General features: G+C 38.0%; 1 protein-coding gene and 1 long non-coding RNA gene across 4 annotated transcripts in view; one reads left to right on the top strand and one right to left on the bottom strand.

The window, feature by feature from the left end:
- Nucleotides 1-17,900, top strand: part of MCM9 (minichromosome maintenance 9 homologous recombination repair factor) — a 186,204-nt gene that overhangs the window by 16,284 nt on the left and 152,020 nt on the right. For all 3 annotated transcript variants that reach the window (XR_011974485.1, XM_072643155.1, XM_072643154.1), the window contains exons 3-4: nucleotides 3,894-4,210; nucleotides 5,816-5,897. Coding sequence is in view for 2 of the 3 variants with exons in the window: in XM_072643155.1 (XP_072499256.1) it covers nucleotides 3,894-4,210; nucleotides 5,816-5,897 (399 nt within the window). In the remaining variant the exon portion in view is untranslated. The remainder of the gene's footprint in view (nucleotides 1-3,893; nucleotides 4,211-5,815; nucleotides 5,898-17,900) is intronic.
- Nucleotides 3,486-11,718, bottom strand: LOC140526716 (uncharacterized). The gene is made up of 2 exons (XR_011974487.1): nucleotides 7,272-11,718; nucleotides 3,486-4,173 (listed from the first exon to the last, which is right to left on the bottom strand). It is a non-coding gene; the product is annotated as an uncharacterized lncRNA (long non-coding RNA).

The following is a 17,900-nucleotide window of genomic DNA, read 5'->3' as shown; positions in this document are numbered from 1 at the left end:
AACCATAGACAGGATCACATATGCTTTAGCAGCTACAACCATAAGGGAGCAGAGGGTATGGGATACAGTATTCCAAAAAAACAAAAGGTATAGGTCTACAATCAAGAATAATTTGCCCAGTAAAACAATTTAACTTCACAGTGGAATACAATGTAGTAGAGGACTCCCCAGTATCCTTGATGAAAAGACCAGAGCATACTAGAAACTTTTAAATATAAACACAGGAATAAAGAAAAAGAAATAAAGAGAAAAGGTGAAGACAAGTGAGCGATTTAAAAGACATTCAAAAGGGAGAGAGATAGGAAAGAAAATTATGCAAGAGTCATATAAGAATGGTGATAGCAGTGGGGAGGTAATAGAAGGAATCAAATAAGATGAAAGCTCTGGGAATGGGTTCTGTGATGTTTTCTATTAAAAGGAGAAAGTAAAGGGACTGGTGTGCGTGCGTGTGTGTGTGTGTGTGTGTGTGTGTATAGGGAGATACATAAAAAAGGATGGGGAAGGAATGGAGAGAGGCTTCTTACTGAAGGATGCAAGTAGAAGTTTATGTAAACAAAGAAGTGAGGGGAGAAAGGCATCTCGTAAACCTCACTTTGAACTGATGATGTGCAGTGAAGTGAGCAAAACCAGGAGAACAATTTAAATATGATAGTAATATTGTAAAAATAATAATTTTGAAAGACTTAGGAACTCTGATCAATGCAGTGATTACCCATGATTCTAGAGGACCCTGAAATCAGAGGACCAGGATTCAAACCCCACTTGTGATGCTTATATCCTGTGTGACTCAGATCCAGTCACTAAATCTCCTGGGGCCTTCAACCCTCCACCTGAAAGTGGTTAGACTTGCTGGCTTCTGAGGTCTCTTTCAGCTTTAGGTCTAAGATTCTGTGAACCATTTGTTAAATACCAGGCACTGTGCTGGACTCTGAGGATACAAAGATAAAAAGTGAAACATCCCTGCCCTCAAGAAGCTTATGTTGTATTGGGCTGAACCTTCTTCCTCTCAGCAGGAGTAGGCAGCTGGGAATAACTCTTCAGGAGAGAAACAGGTTTCAGCTAAGATAATGATATAAGGGAAAGAGAAAAGGAAAAGTTCTGAAATTAAGGGGAATTTGCCTACACTGGGATTTCACAAGGCATGATAGAAGGAAGCTAATAGAAGGGATGAATTGGAGAGGGCAAACTTAGGTTAGGGAGAGAATTTGAATTCAAGGCTTATAAAAGTCAAGTCCTAAGGGGATTGGTTTATACTGGAAGCCGTGGTTAAGGAGAGTTCAAATGAAGAAACTTGGTAGGAGACAAGAATAAGGCTTCATGAGTCGATGTTCCAAACAGAATATTGGCTCATTTGAGAAATCCTAATTTGTTTGTGTTTTTTTCCATCTTTTTACTTCCTTTCTCTCTTCCGTCATAAGAAGTATTGAGGGGCAGCTAGGTGGTGCAGTGGATAGAGCACCAGTGCAGGAGTCAGGAGGACCTGAGTTCAAATCTTACCTCAGACACTTGTCACTCACTAGCTGTGTGACCTTGGAAAAGTCACTTAACCCCAATTGCCTCATCCTGGGTCATCTCTAGTCATCCTGATGAACATCTGGTCACTGGACTCAGATGGCTCTGGAGGAGAAGTGAGGCTGGTGACCTGCACAGCCCTCCCTCACTTAAAACAAAGTCAGGTGCAAGTCATGTCATTACTTCTCTGATGGCATGGTCTTCTTTGGCAACAAAGGGCAAACACATAAAAATTGTGAGAAGTAATAATTATGTTAGTAATAATTGTGGAAGATTTCAGATATTTTAGAGAGTAGATTTGATTAAATATCACATTTTTCATCTTAGTATCAATCAGCTGTTATATTTGAGGACATTTAGTGACTATTGGAAAATTATTTTTAAAATGTTATTAACTCCCAAACTTCAATGGAAAGGAATTGCTGGGCTATGTTGATATTATATATTCTGATTAGGTAAAGCAAGCAACAGACACCATTTTGGGGATTGTAAGTAAGGAGGATTTTGTTTTCCTTTTTAGAGTGTAGTTTTCCAGGCTTCATGGCCATGACAAACTAGTGTCCAGGTGTTAGATAGTATTTCCCGGACCTATGACTTGTAAATGTTTCTACCACAATTGGGCAGTGAGATATAGGGGTGACATAATGTGATGCTCACTACACTTGTGCTGAATGACAATATTTCTAAAGTTAACTTGTGAGGCTATTGTTGTCAATATGCCTTCTTTGTCTGTTGCCCTGTAAAACAAGTGGGCACTGGTCAGTAAGTGGAGAGCCTGTTTGGGATTTGGGTAATGCATAGAGGAATGCATGTATGTGCCCCAACTGGTCCCCATTGAGGGTTGAGGGGATTTAGGGGAGTGCACAAGCTGGAATGCTGTGCCTGCCTCCGTTGACATAAGAGTAGCTGCCCCTCCCCTTCTCACTGGCCCCTGCAGGAAGAGTGACTAGGAAATGCAGTAGGAGTTGGTGCTCCCCATCAGCAACCCTTTTGGGTATTCTTGACAAGAATAAAACAAGCTTATTAACCCCTCCGAATCTGTCTTCCTGTTCTTCCTGTTCGACGCTGGAGTCCCCAAACTCCAGTGCCGCCTGGGTGTTATTTGTGAAATGGATTCTACACACTACAAGAAACCAAGAGATGATTATGATATGTCCCACCTAGAATGGAAGACGTATGAATGTTAGAACAGAGCCTGTTTTCAAGGAAAAGTTCTGTGGAGTGTAGCGTTTCTGTTCAATTGTATTACAAGAAATGCCGGTGTGAATTTACTGAATTAACATTACTATTACTGTTAGCGCTCAGAAATGCTTTCAATGATATATGTATGCCAGGAACAATAGTGGAAAATGAGTAGAGTGGGTGTTGAATGAAAAATACTTTGGTTTCCCCTCCTTGTTGCACCTTGCTGCTGTCCTTCCTGTTCTTTGTTTCCTTTCTTTCCCTCTCCTCCCACGTTCTTCATTAAGCACATGAAGCCCTGTAGCTCTCTCCACAGTATTATCTGTCTTTGCTTTTTGAAGGATTAAAAAAACATAAGCTTGTGAAAGGGAAAGGTGATGCCAGGGGTAAACCTGTAAATTAATGCAAATCTTTCTCTGCTTAGTTAGTAAAAATATGCAATCAAATTTATGCAGAAACTGTTGATTTAAACTAAAAGAAACAATGACTTTTGAGAACATTGAGTGCCATTTCCTCATTCAAAGTGTTAACATATTGTTACTCAGCTTGGTAGTTGCCTCACTAAATTATTGTTGTAATGTTTGGGGGCGTAAGAATGTATTAGTCCTGTGTAACGGAGGGGAGATGTATTTATCAAACCCAGCCCTTGTTTTTTCAGAGGTAGCACCTTTCAGAATTCTGTTAAGTTTTTGAAGTTGTAGAGTATTAGGTTTCATTACAGTGGCTATAGGCTTTTAGAATCTGTGTTCAGTTTTTGAAAATAAAAATTCAAATAATTCCTCTATTCTTTTAAAAAAATTTTTATAGTATTTTATTTTTATAGTATTTATTTTTTATAGTATTTTATTTTTTTCTAATTACATTTAAAGGTGGTTTTCACCATAAATTTTTTATAAGATTATGAGTTCCAAAATTTTTCTCCTTTCTTCCCCATCTCCCTAACGGCAAGCATTCTGACATAGGTTATACTTATGCAGTCATGTTAAATATGTTTCCACATTAGTCATGTTGTGAAAGAAGTGATTCTATGATCCTTTTAAAATTAATTTGTTTTGTTCTTAAGCAAAGTACAAAAGTGCAAAGACATTTTTGCTTGAGAGAGATCTGTAGAATATCACCTCCAAATTGGAACAGTACACTTTTCCTATATGGCAAAACATCACAAGATGAAATGACTGTTGATTCTTTTCCCTTTTCAGGTCTACCTGTCTGTCCTGAACTGATGAGAGAGCGCATTCCTAAAACCAAAGACGTGGGACACTTTTTATCCGTCACTGGGACAGTCATTCGTACCAGTATGGTGAAGGTCCTGGAGTATGAACGGGATTACATGTGTAACAAGTGCAAACATGTTTTTGTAGTCAAGGCTGACTTTGAGCAGTATTATACATTTTGCCGTCCATCATCATGTCCCAACAACGAAGGCTGCAATTCTTCTAAATTCACTTGTCTCTCAGGCTCATCATCTTCTCCTACACGCTGTAAAGATTATCAAGAAATAAAAATTCAGGAACAGGTAAGAAAACTGGGAAATATGGAAGGAAAGCATAAATTAATTTGAAGAAATACAATTATAGTAAAGCTCTTGCCATTTTCTTTCAGAGGGTAGGGAGCTGGGCTCAAATGAGATAATATTTGTAAAATGCTTAGCACAGTGCCTGGCACATAGTAGATGCTATATAAATTTTATCAGTGATGGTGATGGAGAAGAAAATGCCGATGAGAACAACCTGGGTTCAAATCCAGCTTCAGACCTTTATTAAGGCTATGGAGAGAATAACAACTAGTACTTCATAGAGTTGTTTTGAGAAATCAAAGAGGTAGTGTGTTTAAAGCATGTTAGTAAGCACTTATGTGTGCCAGGCACTTAGGCAGGGGATTCAAGGAAAGGCAGAAACAATCCTCGAGGGAGTCAGTCAAGATCAAGCATTTACATAGCACCTACTATGTGCCAAGTGTGGAGCTAGGTGCCAGGGATACCCTCCCCCCCAGTTAAATCAGTCTTTGTCTTCATGTAGCTTACAGTATTCTTTGAAACAAAATTTTTATATAATGATTCATCTACCGCTTTGGTAAACTGTGAGACCTTAATTTAGTATGGTTTTCCTTCTCTTTTATTCTCATTTAACTTAGCTCGTATTTTCTTCCTTTCTTATCTAAATTATAATAGTTTCCTAACTTGTCTTTCTGCTTCCAATTTTTCCCTTCTCTAACTAATCTTTAATTTCTTCCTAGTCTTGGTAGAATGTTTTTTTTTAAAAAAAATCAGATTGTCACTCTTCCTCTTAAAAATCAGCTTCTTATTTCTTATCAAATAAAGGATAATTCCTGATCTTGGTTGGAAGCTCCCTGTAGTCTAAATCCAAACTACATTTCTGACTTTATGTCATACCATTTTTCTTGCCATGTCCTACATTTTCCATTCTTATCTTGTCCTCTTCTTTCACTTTGCCTATGCTTATGCTGCCCCCCTGCCTATAATAGACTGTTCATACTGCTCTATTGAAGTTCTTCCCTTCAGTTCATGGTCCAGATAAGGTACTTTCACCAAGACTTCCCTCTTCCACAATTAAAGGTAATCTTTTCATCCTAAAACTGGACCTCTTCATAATATATTTTTCTTCCTATTTTTTTCTCCCTGGTTCATTTAGTTTGGACTCCCTTTTGGAAGCAGGGATCATGTCATATTTTTGTATTTCTAATATCTATTACAGTGCCTCACACAGTGTAAGAACTTGAAAAATTTTGAAATAAAAATACCATAAAATAATCCTCAATCTTGAAATTAACTATGATTCATATTAGACAAACAGTTCTTTGACAAATGGGATTCTTTGGTTTGACAAATGGAACTCTCAGGATTCAACCAGATGACATTATGTCCTTTGTTCCAGATCTGTCATTTCATTGGTTTAGGAAAACTCTTAGTCTGAAACTCCCTTGACCAATACAGATAGCCAGCTATTCTACAATTTATATTTGTAGAGAGTTGCCTAAGTCACTGAGGATGATATAGCCATTATATGAAAGATTATATGTCAAAGACTGGACTTGAATCTAAATCTTCCTAGGTTTATGTAAACCTATTAAATATCCTTTTTCTTTTCTTTTTCTCCTTTAGGTCCAAAGACTATCTGTGGGAAGTATTCCACGATCTATGAAAGTTGTCCTAGAAGATGACTTAGTAGACAGTTGTAAATCTGGTGAGAATTATGGGGAATTTCCTATTGAATATATGCCCTTTTTGCAAAGAACTTTTCATTTTCCAGAACCTTTCAGATTATCAACCCTTACGTAAGGAGGGGGTGGAAATCAGGGGTGGAGGAGGGGAAGTAAAATAAAGCCTTCATAGGACCATAGATACAGAGCTAGAACAGACTTTAGAGGCTAGTAACAATATAATAATAGTTAACATTTATATAGTAGCACTTTAAGCTTTGCAAAGGCACTTTACAAATATTACTTTATCCTCACAAAAACGCTGAGTGGTAGGTGCTGGTAGTAATCCTCATTTTAAAAATGAGAAAACAGGCAGACAGAGGTTAAGCGACTTTTCCAGAGTCACACAGCTAATTATTGTCTGAGGCTGGATTTGAACTTGGGTCTTCCTGATGCTAAGCACTGTAATCTCTCCTGTGCCACCAAGTTGCCCAGCGTATAGCACAGAGTATGGTACTTGGTCGGTGCTTAGTAAGTACTTATAGAGTGACAAGAATTTTGACATACATGGGAGTGAATGTTGTGATTGTGGTATCTCATTTGGAGATTTATTAGATAAGCATTCAGGACAAACCAAAACATTACTTTCTAGGATTTGAGAATTCTTCTTAGTGCATTCATTATTGAAAGAGTATTTTTGGGTAGAATCCTCTTTTAATAAGTTTGGAAGAAGTTTAAAACTACTATGTTGTCTCCACATATTTTGGGAAAAAAGGTTTTTGGTGCTCTCTGCTGGAGGAAACCACATTTTAAAAAAATCTTGACCTACACTAAGGACACGTTAGCTATAGACTTTATTTTCAGACCAATAAATTGGAGGATGTTAGTGCCTAAATGCTATTTTGTTGTTCTATGGTAACTGTATTTGAGTGCACTCTCAGATAATTTAAATAAAATTTGCTTTTTTCACATGCTGTGTTGATGATTTCTGGAGTGGGGCCGGATATATGCATATGTATGTGTGTATGTCTGTAAAGAATGTTTACTCCATTTGATGGGAGCTACAACATAAGGCACTTTTCAGTTCAGAGCTAATCTCAGGGCTAGCAGAGTAATAAACTTCCAAAAGCACCTTCCAAGGAACTAAACAAGAATCAGTAAGTAAATTATCACCTACCTAGACACCTTCGCCCATTTCCTTGTTCTTTAGAGGCCACTACCACACCATACCCCACTCTGTGGGGTTTGTGAAGGTCCTAAAAAGGCAGTACCAGCTCTAAGACAACAGATCTGAAGGCTCTCTTATGTTTCATTACAGCATATGTAGGCATTATTCTGGGAGATAACCCAATCTAGTGGAAAGAGTGCTGGATTTTAATTTAGAGAGCCTACGTTAAAATCCTGGGTCTGCCACTTACCACTTGTTTAAGTGATGTGACCTCAGACAAATCACTTCATTTCCTGCATTCCATATCTGTAAATGGACAGTGTTGGACCCAAGGACCTCCAAGTTCTCTTCTAGTTCTAAATTTCTGATCCTGTGATCTTCTGTCTCCTTGGGAATGACATTTCCAGCTCTAGAAATAGAATGGAAATTTATTCCCATCAGAACTAGATCTCCATTACCACCATATGGTTCCAACTCTAGGAAGAAGAATAGGAGAGATGTTGATCTTTCCCCTTTCTCTAGGTTATGTTCTTTATTGAACAATTAGATATTTTACTGTGATGTTAAAAATGAAGGTGATAAGGAAGAAAAGAGAAAGAGCTAACAGATCATAGATGGTTAGAGTCCACGTATTTCTCATTTTGCAGCAAAGGAAGTTGAGGCCCAGGTTGATTAAGTGACCTAATAGTAATAGCTAGCTTTTTTATGGTGCTCTAAAGTTTACAAAGTACTCTGTGCATATGTTATTCCATTTTGATCCTCACAACAATCCCATGAGTAGGTATTATTACCCCATTTTAAAGATTAGGAAACTGAGACTTGAGAGATTAAATGGCTTGCCCTAGGTCAGTAGCTGGTAAATACCTGAGGCAGGATCTGAGGTCTTTCTGACTTCAGGTCCCACACTATCTGTTATGCCACTTAGCTGCCTCATGACTTTCCCAGAGTCACCTACTGAGGTATAGCACCTCAGAGGCAGGATTTACTATTCTTGTCTTAACACCCTGCCCCTACGTTTTTACTAAAAAGCTCAAATCTTCATGGCCCTTTTGTTCATCCATTACCTTTCGACTTCTCTTAACCCCTTTCTAACTTACCTATTACAAACTTTTACCTAAATTCCCACGTTTTCACGCCAAAAGCAAGTAAAATAGTTTGTCCAATCAAAAAGAGATTTAAAACTAGACTTTTAGTCACTTTATCCTAATCCACAGCTTCCTTTTGTATGATCTAAGATATCTCCTATAGTATGCTGAAAAGAATATTTTGTCCTTCTGTCTTTCTACGCTTTACTGTTCCAGGTATTCATGACACTGAATAACTCCTGAGCAGATATTTTATTAAAATGATTACCTTGGAACCATATCTCTTCCTGGAAGCCACCAATTTAAACACCAGAGAACATTCTTTGCCAATAGATATGTATGTATATATCTCTATACATATATGCATAAATATATATATACATGTATGCATATATTTATAGCCAACATGTTTGAAAAGCATGTCAAATTTCATTTAAAATACAGATTATTATATAGATGGAATAACTTCTTCATGTAGATAGCATAGTAAAACAAAATTTTTTATAATTAAGTGCTAAAATAAAAAAAAATTTTGTGAAATCATCATTTATGTCAGTCAGACTTCCAGTTCAAATGGAATGTTTCATAGCCACATTACCAAAACATTGTTAGTACGGGATGTTGGCTCTGAAACGGACGTAAGCCAACTTCACAATGATACTGATTGGAAACAGGATTCTGTCTCCATTAACGTTCTGTAGGACCCTCCTTTCTTCCCTCCAAGTGTAACCAATAATGAAGAATGAGGGGACATGGATATGTTCTCAGAACCTGTTTTTTGGGGAATATTAAAGTCATATAAGGCATAATTTCTGCCTTTAAACAATCTTGTTTGGGACATAAAGGTTTGATATTTCAGTGGATCTGTGAATCTTAACCAAGTATTCCTTTCATCCATGCAAACCACACCCTATCTGTGCCTTCTCATTATGTGTGATTTTTACATATCCTTTCATAAATCCTCTACTCAAAGGAAGCCTGCAGGCCACATATTGACTTAGAAAACTACATAATAGCATTAACCGTGTGCTATGTTTTATTTATTTTGTTAAATTTTCCCAATTATATTTTAATTGGATTCAGACAGCACTTCGAAGCATGTTTAGGTCTTCCCACTGTTTTAGGACCTTCCTCCATCTTTTAACTTTGGGTACTAGTGATGCAAGCAAGGGTTATCCCTCTCTCTTGCTGCATGACCTGTCTTTTTCTCTTCTAGGCATACATCTCTCTGGTGCTTGTTTTTAATCAGCTGCTTCTGCACAGTTCTGTAGTAATGTGTGCCAGCTTACTTATGTTCCCTCATATGCTCTCTCCACTCCCCCTCTATCCCATGTGTATCCATTTCCCTTTGACTGATATACAACTTTAATGCTTCAGACTTGTGATATTATTCCATGACTCGCAGCAATACAGTGTCATTAAGAGAATGTGAATGTTAAGAAGATGGAACTTGGTTTCTGGGAAAAGCTTGGGGTCATTAAAAGCACTGTGCAGTTTCCCATAGCCCAGCCTAGAGGTCATCTAGTCCAACCCTTATCTGAAAAAAAGAATTCTTTCTACAGTGTATAGAACAAGTGATTACATAGGCTGGTGTGCTTAATGAATTCCAATGAGGAAGGACCTACTACCACTTGGGGCAGTGCATTATACTATTGGGTAGCTCTAAATGTTAGGAAAGTTTTTCTTTGCATCAAACCTAAATTTGTCCCTTTGCAGCTTCCACTCCTAGTTCTTCCTGGGACCAGAGAACAAGTCCACCACTGTTTCACATGAACCCTTCAAAATACACACATATGCACATGCACATACTTCCTCCCCCTAGTCTTCATGTGACATGAAGTCAAGCCTCTTTATGTAATTATAGGTTTTCACCTTTGGACTACTCCAACTTATTTCTGTCCTTGTTTAAAAGTGGTGCCAGTGGAGGGCAGTCAGATGGGGTGATATCATCAGATGAAATCCAGCACCTAAATTTGTCAAAACCCCATCATTTCTCTGAATTTAGCTTGCTCCTCTAACCTACTCCCATCTTAAGCAAATCTAAGCTGCGAGGGGTAGACCAGCCTTACTCAGTTGTATTCAGGGTCCTAAGGGTAACCTGTTGAGGGTAAATATACTCATTCTCTTCACTGCTTTCAATACATCTAGTGCATTTTCTGTCCACAATCAGCCACTCACAAGGCAGTGTATCCACACAGTGTGATATTAAAGGCAAATACAAAAACAATAAAAGACTTCACAATACCTATATAAACTCATATCATACTGAGGGCATTCAAAGACTGTGGTAAAGATTGAGCACACACTTTAGAGGCATGGAAATACATAATGGAGAAGAAGTAATGCTGGGGGATCCCAGCTTTAAACTGCTGTTTTAGTGTTGCTGGTCCATTCATAAATATCTGTGCCACATGAAACTGCTTCTCAGCTCACTACTTGGTTATTAATCCTTACCACTCTTCAGTTGGGGAAATTTTCTTTGGTTCTCTGAGTCAATAAACATTTATTAAATGCCTATTGTGAATCAGGTACTGTGTTTCTCCAACATGGCTTTTTAACTTTTTCAATTAGCCATCACCATGAGTTGTTCAGTTATTTCAGTCATGTCTGACTCTTTGTGACGCATTTGGGGTTTTCTTGGCGAAGATAATGGAGTGGTTTGCCTTTCCTTTGCCTTGTTAACAGATGAGGAAACTGAGGCAAGCAACATTAAGTGACCAGCACACAGGGCTAGTAAATGTCTGAGGATGTGAGGCTGAGATTGAACTCGGATCTTCCTGACTCTTAGCCCAGTGCTCTATTCACTGGGCCACTTAGTCCACTATCTCCTTTAAAAGTATTTTAAGTTCTTAATGTGAGCAGCAGTTCTCTTTCAGTCAGACAACTGCTAAGCTCCTCAAACTGACTCTCTCTCTGGGTTATACAGATCACTCATTTGGATTGCCCTGATCAATCAAAAAGAAACTCACAGCAACATAATTCAGGTTCACTCTTTAAACCAGCTCCCCAAGATACCACGGCAATTGCAAAATCTGCTTTTTCTGCTCAGTCCAGAGGGGGCAGAGAAGACAAACCCTTATGAAAAGCATTACCTTTCTCCAGCTCTAGGTGGTGCTGAAGTACAATCACTATCCCTGGAAACCTTGATCAATGACATCAGTTTCTTCCAGCCAATCAGGAATTACTTAGCTGAAGCCTCAGTTGTTTGCTTCTAACAGGTTCCTTTCTCCCACCTACTTCTGTCTTGTGGGATGCCTGTTGACCCTCCGGTGGTGTTCAGTATCTAGACTCTCAATGACTCACCTTTTATTTAAAACAGTCACAGTTTCCCAAATTTTCTTCTGTCAGATCCAGCAGTCCTTTTCCCATCACACCCCCATCTAAATGTTTATATAATTGCTTGTTTTCTTAGTTTTAACCTCTACTCCTAAAACATGTATGCAAATTAGCTGATGGTAGTGTGCTTCTGTGGAGCTGTTGAAACTTTCTTAACTGTTTCTCTAGTTTCTAGTAAACCTATTTTAGCAATTCTAAACAAATCTTTTTATACTTATATTAGTAATCAAAATATGTCCATAACAGCAGTACTGTCTCACATCCATTGACAATAAATACAAATTATTTCCTTTACAAAAAAAAAAAAAAACAAACCCTTTTCTACCCTTCTCATCATTAACTGCCAGTCAGGAAGACTTGAGTTAAAATATGGCTTCAGAAGCTTGTTACCTGTGTCACCTTGGGCAAATCACTTAATCTTCAGTTGTTTCAGTTTCTTCAACTGTAAAATAGGGATAATATCAGCACCTTGCTCACTGGGCTGTGAGGATAAAATGAGATAATATTTATAAAGCACAGTACCTGGCTTGTAGTAAATCTTTATTTCCCCACCCTCTTCTCTATGAAAAAAGGCCTTAAAGATACAATATGCCTTTTTACCAAGAACTGAACACAATGTGGTATGGTCTTACTATGGCAGAGTACAGTTGGACTATCACTTTCTTATTTCTAGAAGTTGTGACTCAATGTAGACCAAGATTAAGTTAATTTTCTTGGCTGTCATCATACTCCTGACTTTCTGACCACTAGAACCCCCTAGTTTTTTTCCCCGAGAACTCCTGTTTATTGCATTTAACCCAATGTCCTAGGCTAACAAGATTTTTCTCAATCCTTGTTCTGTCATCCAGTATATTAGCTGTCCCTCTCAGCTTTCTTTTGACTTCAGGTTTAAAAGATAAGCCTCTCCAGCATCATTAATAAAAACATTAAACACCACAGGACCAACTCAAGGTCCTTATGGTATTCCACTGGAGAGCACCTCCCAAACTGATATTAAGCCATTAATGTCACTTCCTTGAGTCTGGACATTCACCAGTAATGAATCCATCTAATTACCTATTATTGGCAATTTTCCTTCAACCCCATCTTTTCCACAAGAGTAGCTTTGCTCAAATCTTAAACTATATATATGCATTTCACTCCCTGCTCTAATATTCTGAAAACCTAAATAAAAAATAAAAATTATAATATGATATAACATATCATAATAACATAATAATATAATAACATAAAAATTAATCTGGCATGACCTCTTCTTGATGAAGCCAGGGTGGCTCTCTGTGCTCACTACTTCTTTATTTAGATGTTCACAAATCTTTCTTTTAATCATCTACATGTTTACTGGGAAGTGAAATCAAACTCTCTGGTCTGTAGTTTGCGGACTCCATTCCCTTCAGTGTTTTGAAAATTAGGATAATGTTTGTCCTCCAATTCTCTATCAGCTTCCTCCTCCTCCATGGTCCTTCTTGGATTGCCATCACATATGCCAATTCTTTTGGCATCTGAGGATCCAGCTTATCTGGACCAGGTGATTTGAACTTAGCAAGCGTGAGCTCAGTGCTCTTTGACTATTTCCTTGCTTGTCTCAGTTATCATCTTCCTACTTGCCATATTTGTTGACTCTCATTTAGTCCAGAAGTCATTCTTCTGAACAGAGAAAACAAGCAAGATGAAAAATGAACTGCTCTACCTTTTCTTTGTCATCACTTAACTCTCTCTGCCTCAGTTTTCTCAGTTGTAAAATGGAGATCATAATGGCACCAACCTTGGTTGTTGTGAAGCTTAAATGAGTAATGTACTTAGTATAGTGCCTAGCACATGGTAGGTTCTTAATAGATGCTTGCCTTCCTCACCTTCCCCTCAGTCTCCTGCATGATTGAAAAGTCTTTTTCTTATGATCAATATCTCAGTCCTTTCTGAATGGAGAAAGGTGAATCCTGCTTCAGCTCTTATGGAGATGGGGAAAGGATCTTAAAAGGATAAAAGATACTCCTTATTTTAGGGTAGCTAGGTGGTGCAGTGGATAAATTGCTAGGCCTGGAATCAGGAAGACTCATCTTCATGAAGTCAAATCTGACTTCAGACGCTTAACTGTGTGACCCTGGGTAAGTCATTTAACCCTCTGCCTCAGTTTCCTCATTTGTAATATGAGCTGGAGAATGAAATGACAAACCACTCCAGTATCTTTGCTCTGAAAACCCCAAATGGGGCACAAAGAATTGGACATGACTAAGCAACCCTTTGTTTTAAGTTAGTTCCCTCCCCTCATCTATTTTCTTAAAAAAAAACAAGGCTGCTTGCCCTTTAACCTACTTTCCCAAAGGGACAAGAGTAGGAAGGTTCTTAGACTAAAAATATACTATTTCTTAACATTTCTAGAGAAGCTAAAAATGAGATTTTTTTTAAAAATATGCTTTCATATTAATACATCAAAATCTACCCCTAACCTGCAAAACCAAAACACCTTGTTTATTCTTAGCTTCCCTTACCAACTTCAACCAATTCTGAGCTTTTAACAATTCTATCACGGTTCCTAAAAGACCACTTATATAATGCATTTATAGATCTCATTTAAGATCTGCAGTGTTTTGGGGCTCTATGCAGTCATGCATACACAGGAATATCTGAAGGTTCTTACCATCCATAGTAGTGTTTTATGAAGAAAAAAGAGGACGAGGGGAATTTCTATAGTGCTTTAAGGTTTGCAAAGTGCTTAAAAATGTTACAAGAGCCCTGGGAGATAGATGCTAGTATTATCCCCATTTTACACATGAAAAAACTGAGACGTAAGTTAGACTGGCCCAGAGTCACATAGCTAAGTAAGTGTCTAAGGCAGCGTTTGAATGCAGATTTTCCTGACTCCTGGTCTTGCGCTCTATCCGCTGTACCACCTACCTGCAATTACATATATGAGCAGGTATAATTCAGCTTCCATTTGGACTGTGTGCTAGAAATTTTCCCCAAGAGTGGCAAACACATTTAGTGAGCTTGTCTCACCTTGTTTTATGCCTTGCTTGATACTAATAATCTAAGGTCTCTTGAACAGCTACGTTTTTACATAGCTCAAAAAAACATGTATGATTTTGACATATCCATGGGAGGCATTTTGTCAAAGGGGTCTTTTAAGGTGGCATTTGTTTCATCAAATCAGATGTCTTTTTATGCTCATCGGACAATCAGCTTGATGTGATTTCATATTCTTAGCCTTTCAATTCCAATCAACAAGCAATTATCACCTGCTACGTACCAGGCACTATGCTAAGTGCTGGGGATAGAAGGACAATCTTATCTTAGGAATGGAGACACTTAAAGCAGGAGGAATCAGAAAAAGCCTCTTGTTAGGAGATAGCACTTGAGCTGAGCTTTGTAGGAGAATTAAGGGTTCCAAGAGTCTGAGGGAGCGTTCTAGGTATGATGGGACAACTTGTACAAAGGCATAGAGATGAAATGATGCGTACAGGAAGCGTTAAGTAGGTCAGTTTGGCTGGAATGTAAAGCATGTGAGGGGAAGTGATGTATGATCAGCTGGGAAAGCTAGTTTGGAGCCTGACTGTGAAAGGCTTTAGATCCCAAACATCTTTCAGTCAATTGTGACATTGTCAAAGTGTTGTCTGCTGTAGAATATTGTTTGTGAAAGCCCCTCTATCCCTGCCTTGCATTTTTTTCAGTGATATCCTGGATTCCCAGAAATAATGGGGAAGTAAACGTAGGGGTTGATATTGATATTTTCCCAATTCCTTTTTTTTAGGTATTATGTCTGAGATTCGTTTTTCTAATTACTGTATACTATGCTCTGTGACTATATATTTTTCTAATTACTATACTCACCATAGTCTAATTGCTATATCAGTCCCTCTTAATTCTAATACTTTCCCTCTTTTGATTATTTCCAATTTGTCCTATATATGGCTTGTTTGTATGTAGTTGTTTGTACGTTGAGTCCCCCATCAAACTGTGAACTCCTTGAGAGCAGGGACTGTGTTTTGCCTCTCTTTCTAACCAAGTGCTTAGCACATTGCCTGGCATATAGTAAACACTTAATACATTTTTATTGACCAAGTACTCCCTTCCAGCTATAGAGAATTGTTCTCTCAATGCCTCCCAAATTGTATTACTTCTAGTAATAGCACCTGTATGCTGTAGATCAGTGGCTCTTCCATCTCTGTTTTCCTTGGTTCCATTTCTAATTTCTCATGCAATATGCTGGGGACTGATATTGCAGTTCAAATGTGGTGACTGCTAACATTGCAAAATTTATTGTAGAAATTTTGACAAATCTTTTTTTTTTTTACTTACACATTGTCTTTCATCCAGTTTCATTTATAAATGATCCTCAGAACGATTTGTTCTTGGGTTTCTTGTTTTTCTGTCATCTGCTTCTTACATTTTGTCTTCTATTATCTTCCTCAATGAGATTTTACAAACAAGTTGAAATAGCCTACTATTTGCTGTCTCTGCCTCAAGTCTTTCCTTAGTCCAGTCCATGTTCCATACAGCTGACAAAATAATATTCCTTAAATTCACAGACATATATGTTTATAGAGAATAAATGTGTACAACATGTACACATGCACAACATATAGAATAAATTCAAAACAAATTCAAGGTAATTAAATACAGGGTAGTTAGGGAAAGAGTAGCAGTAGTTGTCAGGAATGGCTTCGTATATAAGGGAATGCTTGAATCTTGAAGGAAGTAAGGTATACTGTGAGGTAGAGGTTTAGAAGGAGTGCATTATAGGTATGGGGAATAGCAAGTGAGAAGTATGGAAGGGGCAGGCAATGTCACAACAAGATGGAAGACTAGACTTTTTCTCTAGTCCCCACAAACTCTTTAAAATAGGAATTATACTCAAGATGTAAAGTGTTGGTCATGTCTACAGGTCAGTAAATCAAGCTGCCTAACAAGCTCTAAATTAATTTAGAACTGAGAAGACTACTCTCTACCCTTGTTCAGCAACCCCTGCCTTTCCAGCTCCAAGCTGTCTGGCAGAGCATCATAGTCCTACTCATCAGCTTTATATTCTGGGATACTCTCAGCAATTTCCCTGCTACTGCTGCAGTCTGTGCCAGCACACCCTGCTCCCGCCCTCACACACCATTCTGTAGCAACAAGCTACAAGTGTTGTCTCTCCTGGTGGAATGGAAGCTCCCTGGGCTTAGGGATTGTCCTGTATTTTGTCTTTGTGTACTCAGTGCATAGTACAATACCTGGAACATTGTAGGTTCTTAATAAGTGATGGCTGATTTATATTCCAAACCAGTATGAGTTGTTGGGGTAAACTAAGAAGAGAGAGAAATGTTTTTTGTGATGTGGGAAAGTACTTGGGTTTTGACTTGAAAAGCTACTGTAAGATTTTGACTTAGAAATTGGCTGTGTGCCCGTAAAAGGGAATTGTGGTCTAGGGGAAAAGTTTGTTCTTTCTATAGGAGTAAAGCACTTTTTGCTTCATTTCATTATTTGCATAGAAAGTAGAGGGAATCACATAAGAATGGGGCCTCTGCCCTTGTTAAGAATTCCAGTTACTATTTTTGTCTGGACCTTTAATTTCATTCAGGTAGGAACTCTTCAGGTATAATAAGCTCTGCTCCTCGAAGATGGGCAATTCTACTTGTAATTTATAGTCTTAGAGAGTTGCTTTCAAGGTTTGGTGTCTTGTCCAGAATCACATAACTAGTAGTAGTCAGAAATAAGACTTCTGACTTTATGGCTACATAAAGTTAGCTACACTTTAGCTACGCTGCCTCAAAATGTTTTAACCCAAAATATCAACCTAACTTTTAACAATAACAGCTGTGAAAAATAGAAGGAAAAAAAGCATATTTTTAAAAAATCCTAACCCAAGCAAAGGGACAATACATTGAAAGTTCCATTGTACCTATATTGAAATCCTAGTCAGGTAAAGAGTCTCTGATACTTCTCCCCTTCCTTTTCTCAATGAGTATACCCACTTGCATGAAAGTCGTTTGATTTCTGTCTTTTTGCTGTGCTTTTTTGTAGGGGCTTTTGTCTACAGAAATGCAGATAAATCTGGACCATTGAGCTTGTTTGGTTCGATTGTGAATTTGATTCCCATGCCAACCATTTAGCTTTGAGAATGAATATATTGTTTGTGATATGGGAAACCAAAAAGGTGTGGATAACTCAGCATAAATCCATTATCACTAATTAAATAATCATATAATCTGCATTTGAATTGGTGTTCCACTGACTCTGTGGGTTGGTATGGCTCATGTGTAGTGTACATCTATGAAAGATAAAGTGTGTTGATGGACAGAAGTATGGAAAGGTTGTGGATACAGTTACAGGGCCTTCCCTGCTCATTCCCTTAGAAAAATAGTATAGTATAAAAGAGTGCTGGAATCAGGGTCAAGAGAGACTTGAGTTCAAATCCCAATCTGGCCCTTCTAGCTGTGTGACCGAGAACAAACACTTCAGCTTTTCCAATCTTAGTTTCT

The sequence above is a fragment of the Notamacropus eugenii genome, chromosome 2 (assembly GCF_028372415.1).
Source record: "Notamacropus eugenii isolate mMacEug1 chromosome 2, mMacEug1.pri_v2, whole genome shotgun sequence".
In the NCBI taxonomy this organism is placed as follows: domain Eukaryota; kingdom Metazoa; phylum Chordata; class Mammalia; order Diprotodontia; family Macropodidae; genus Notamacropus; species Notamacropus eugenii.
This window is presented reverse-complemented; position numbering and strand designations above follow the sequence as displayed.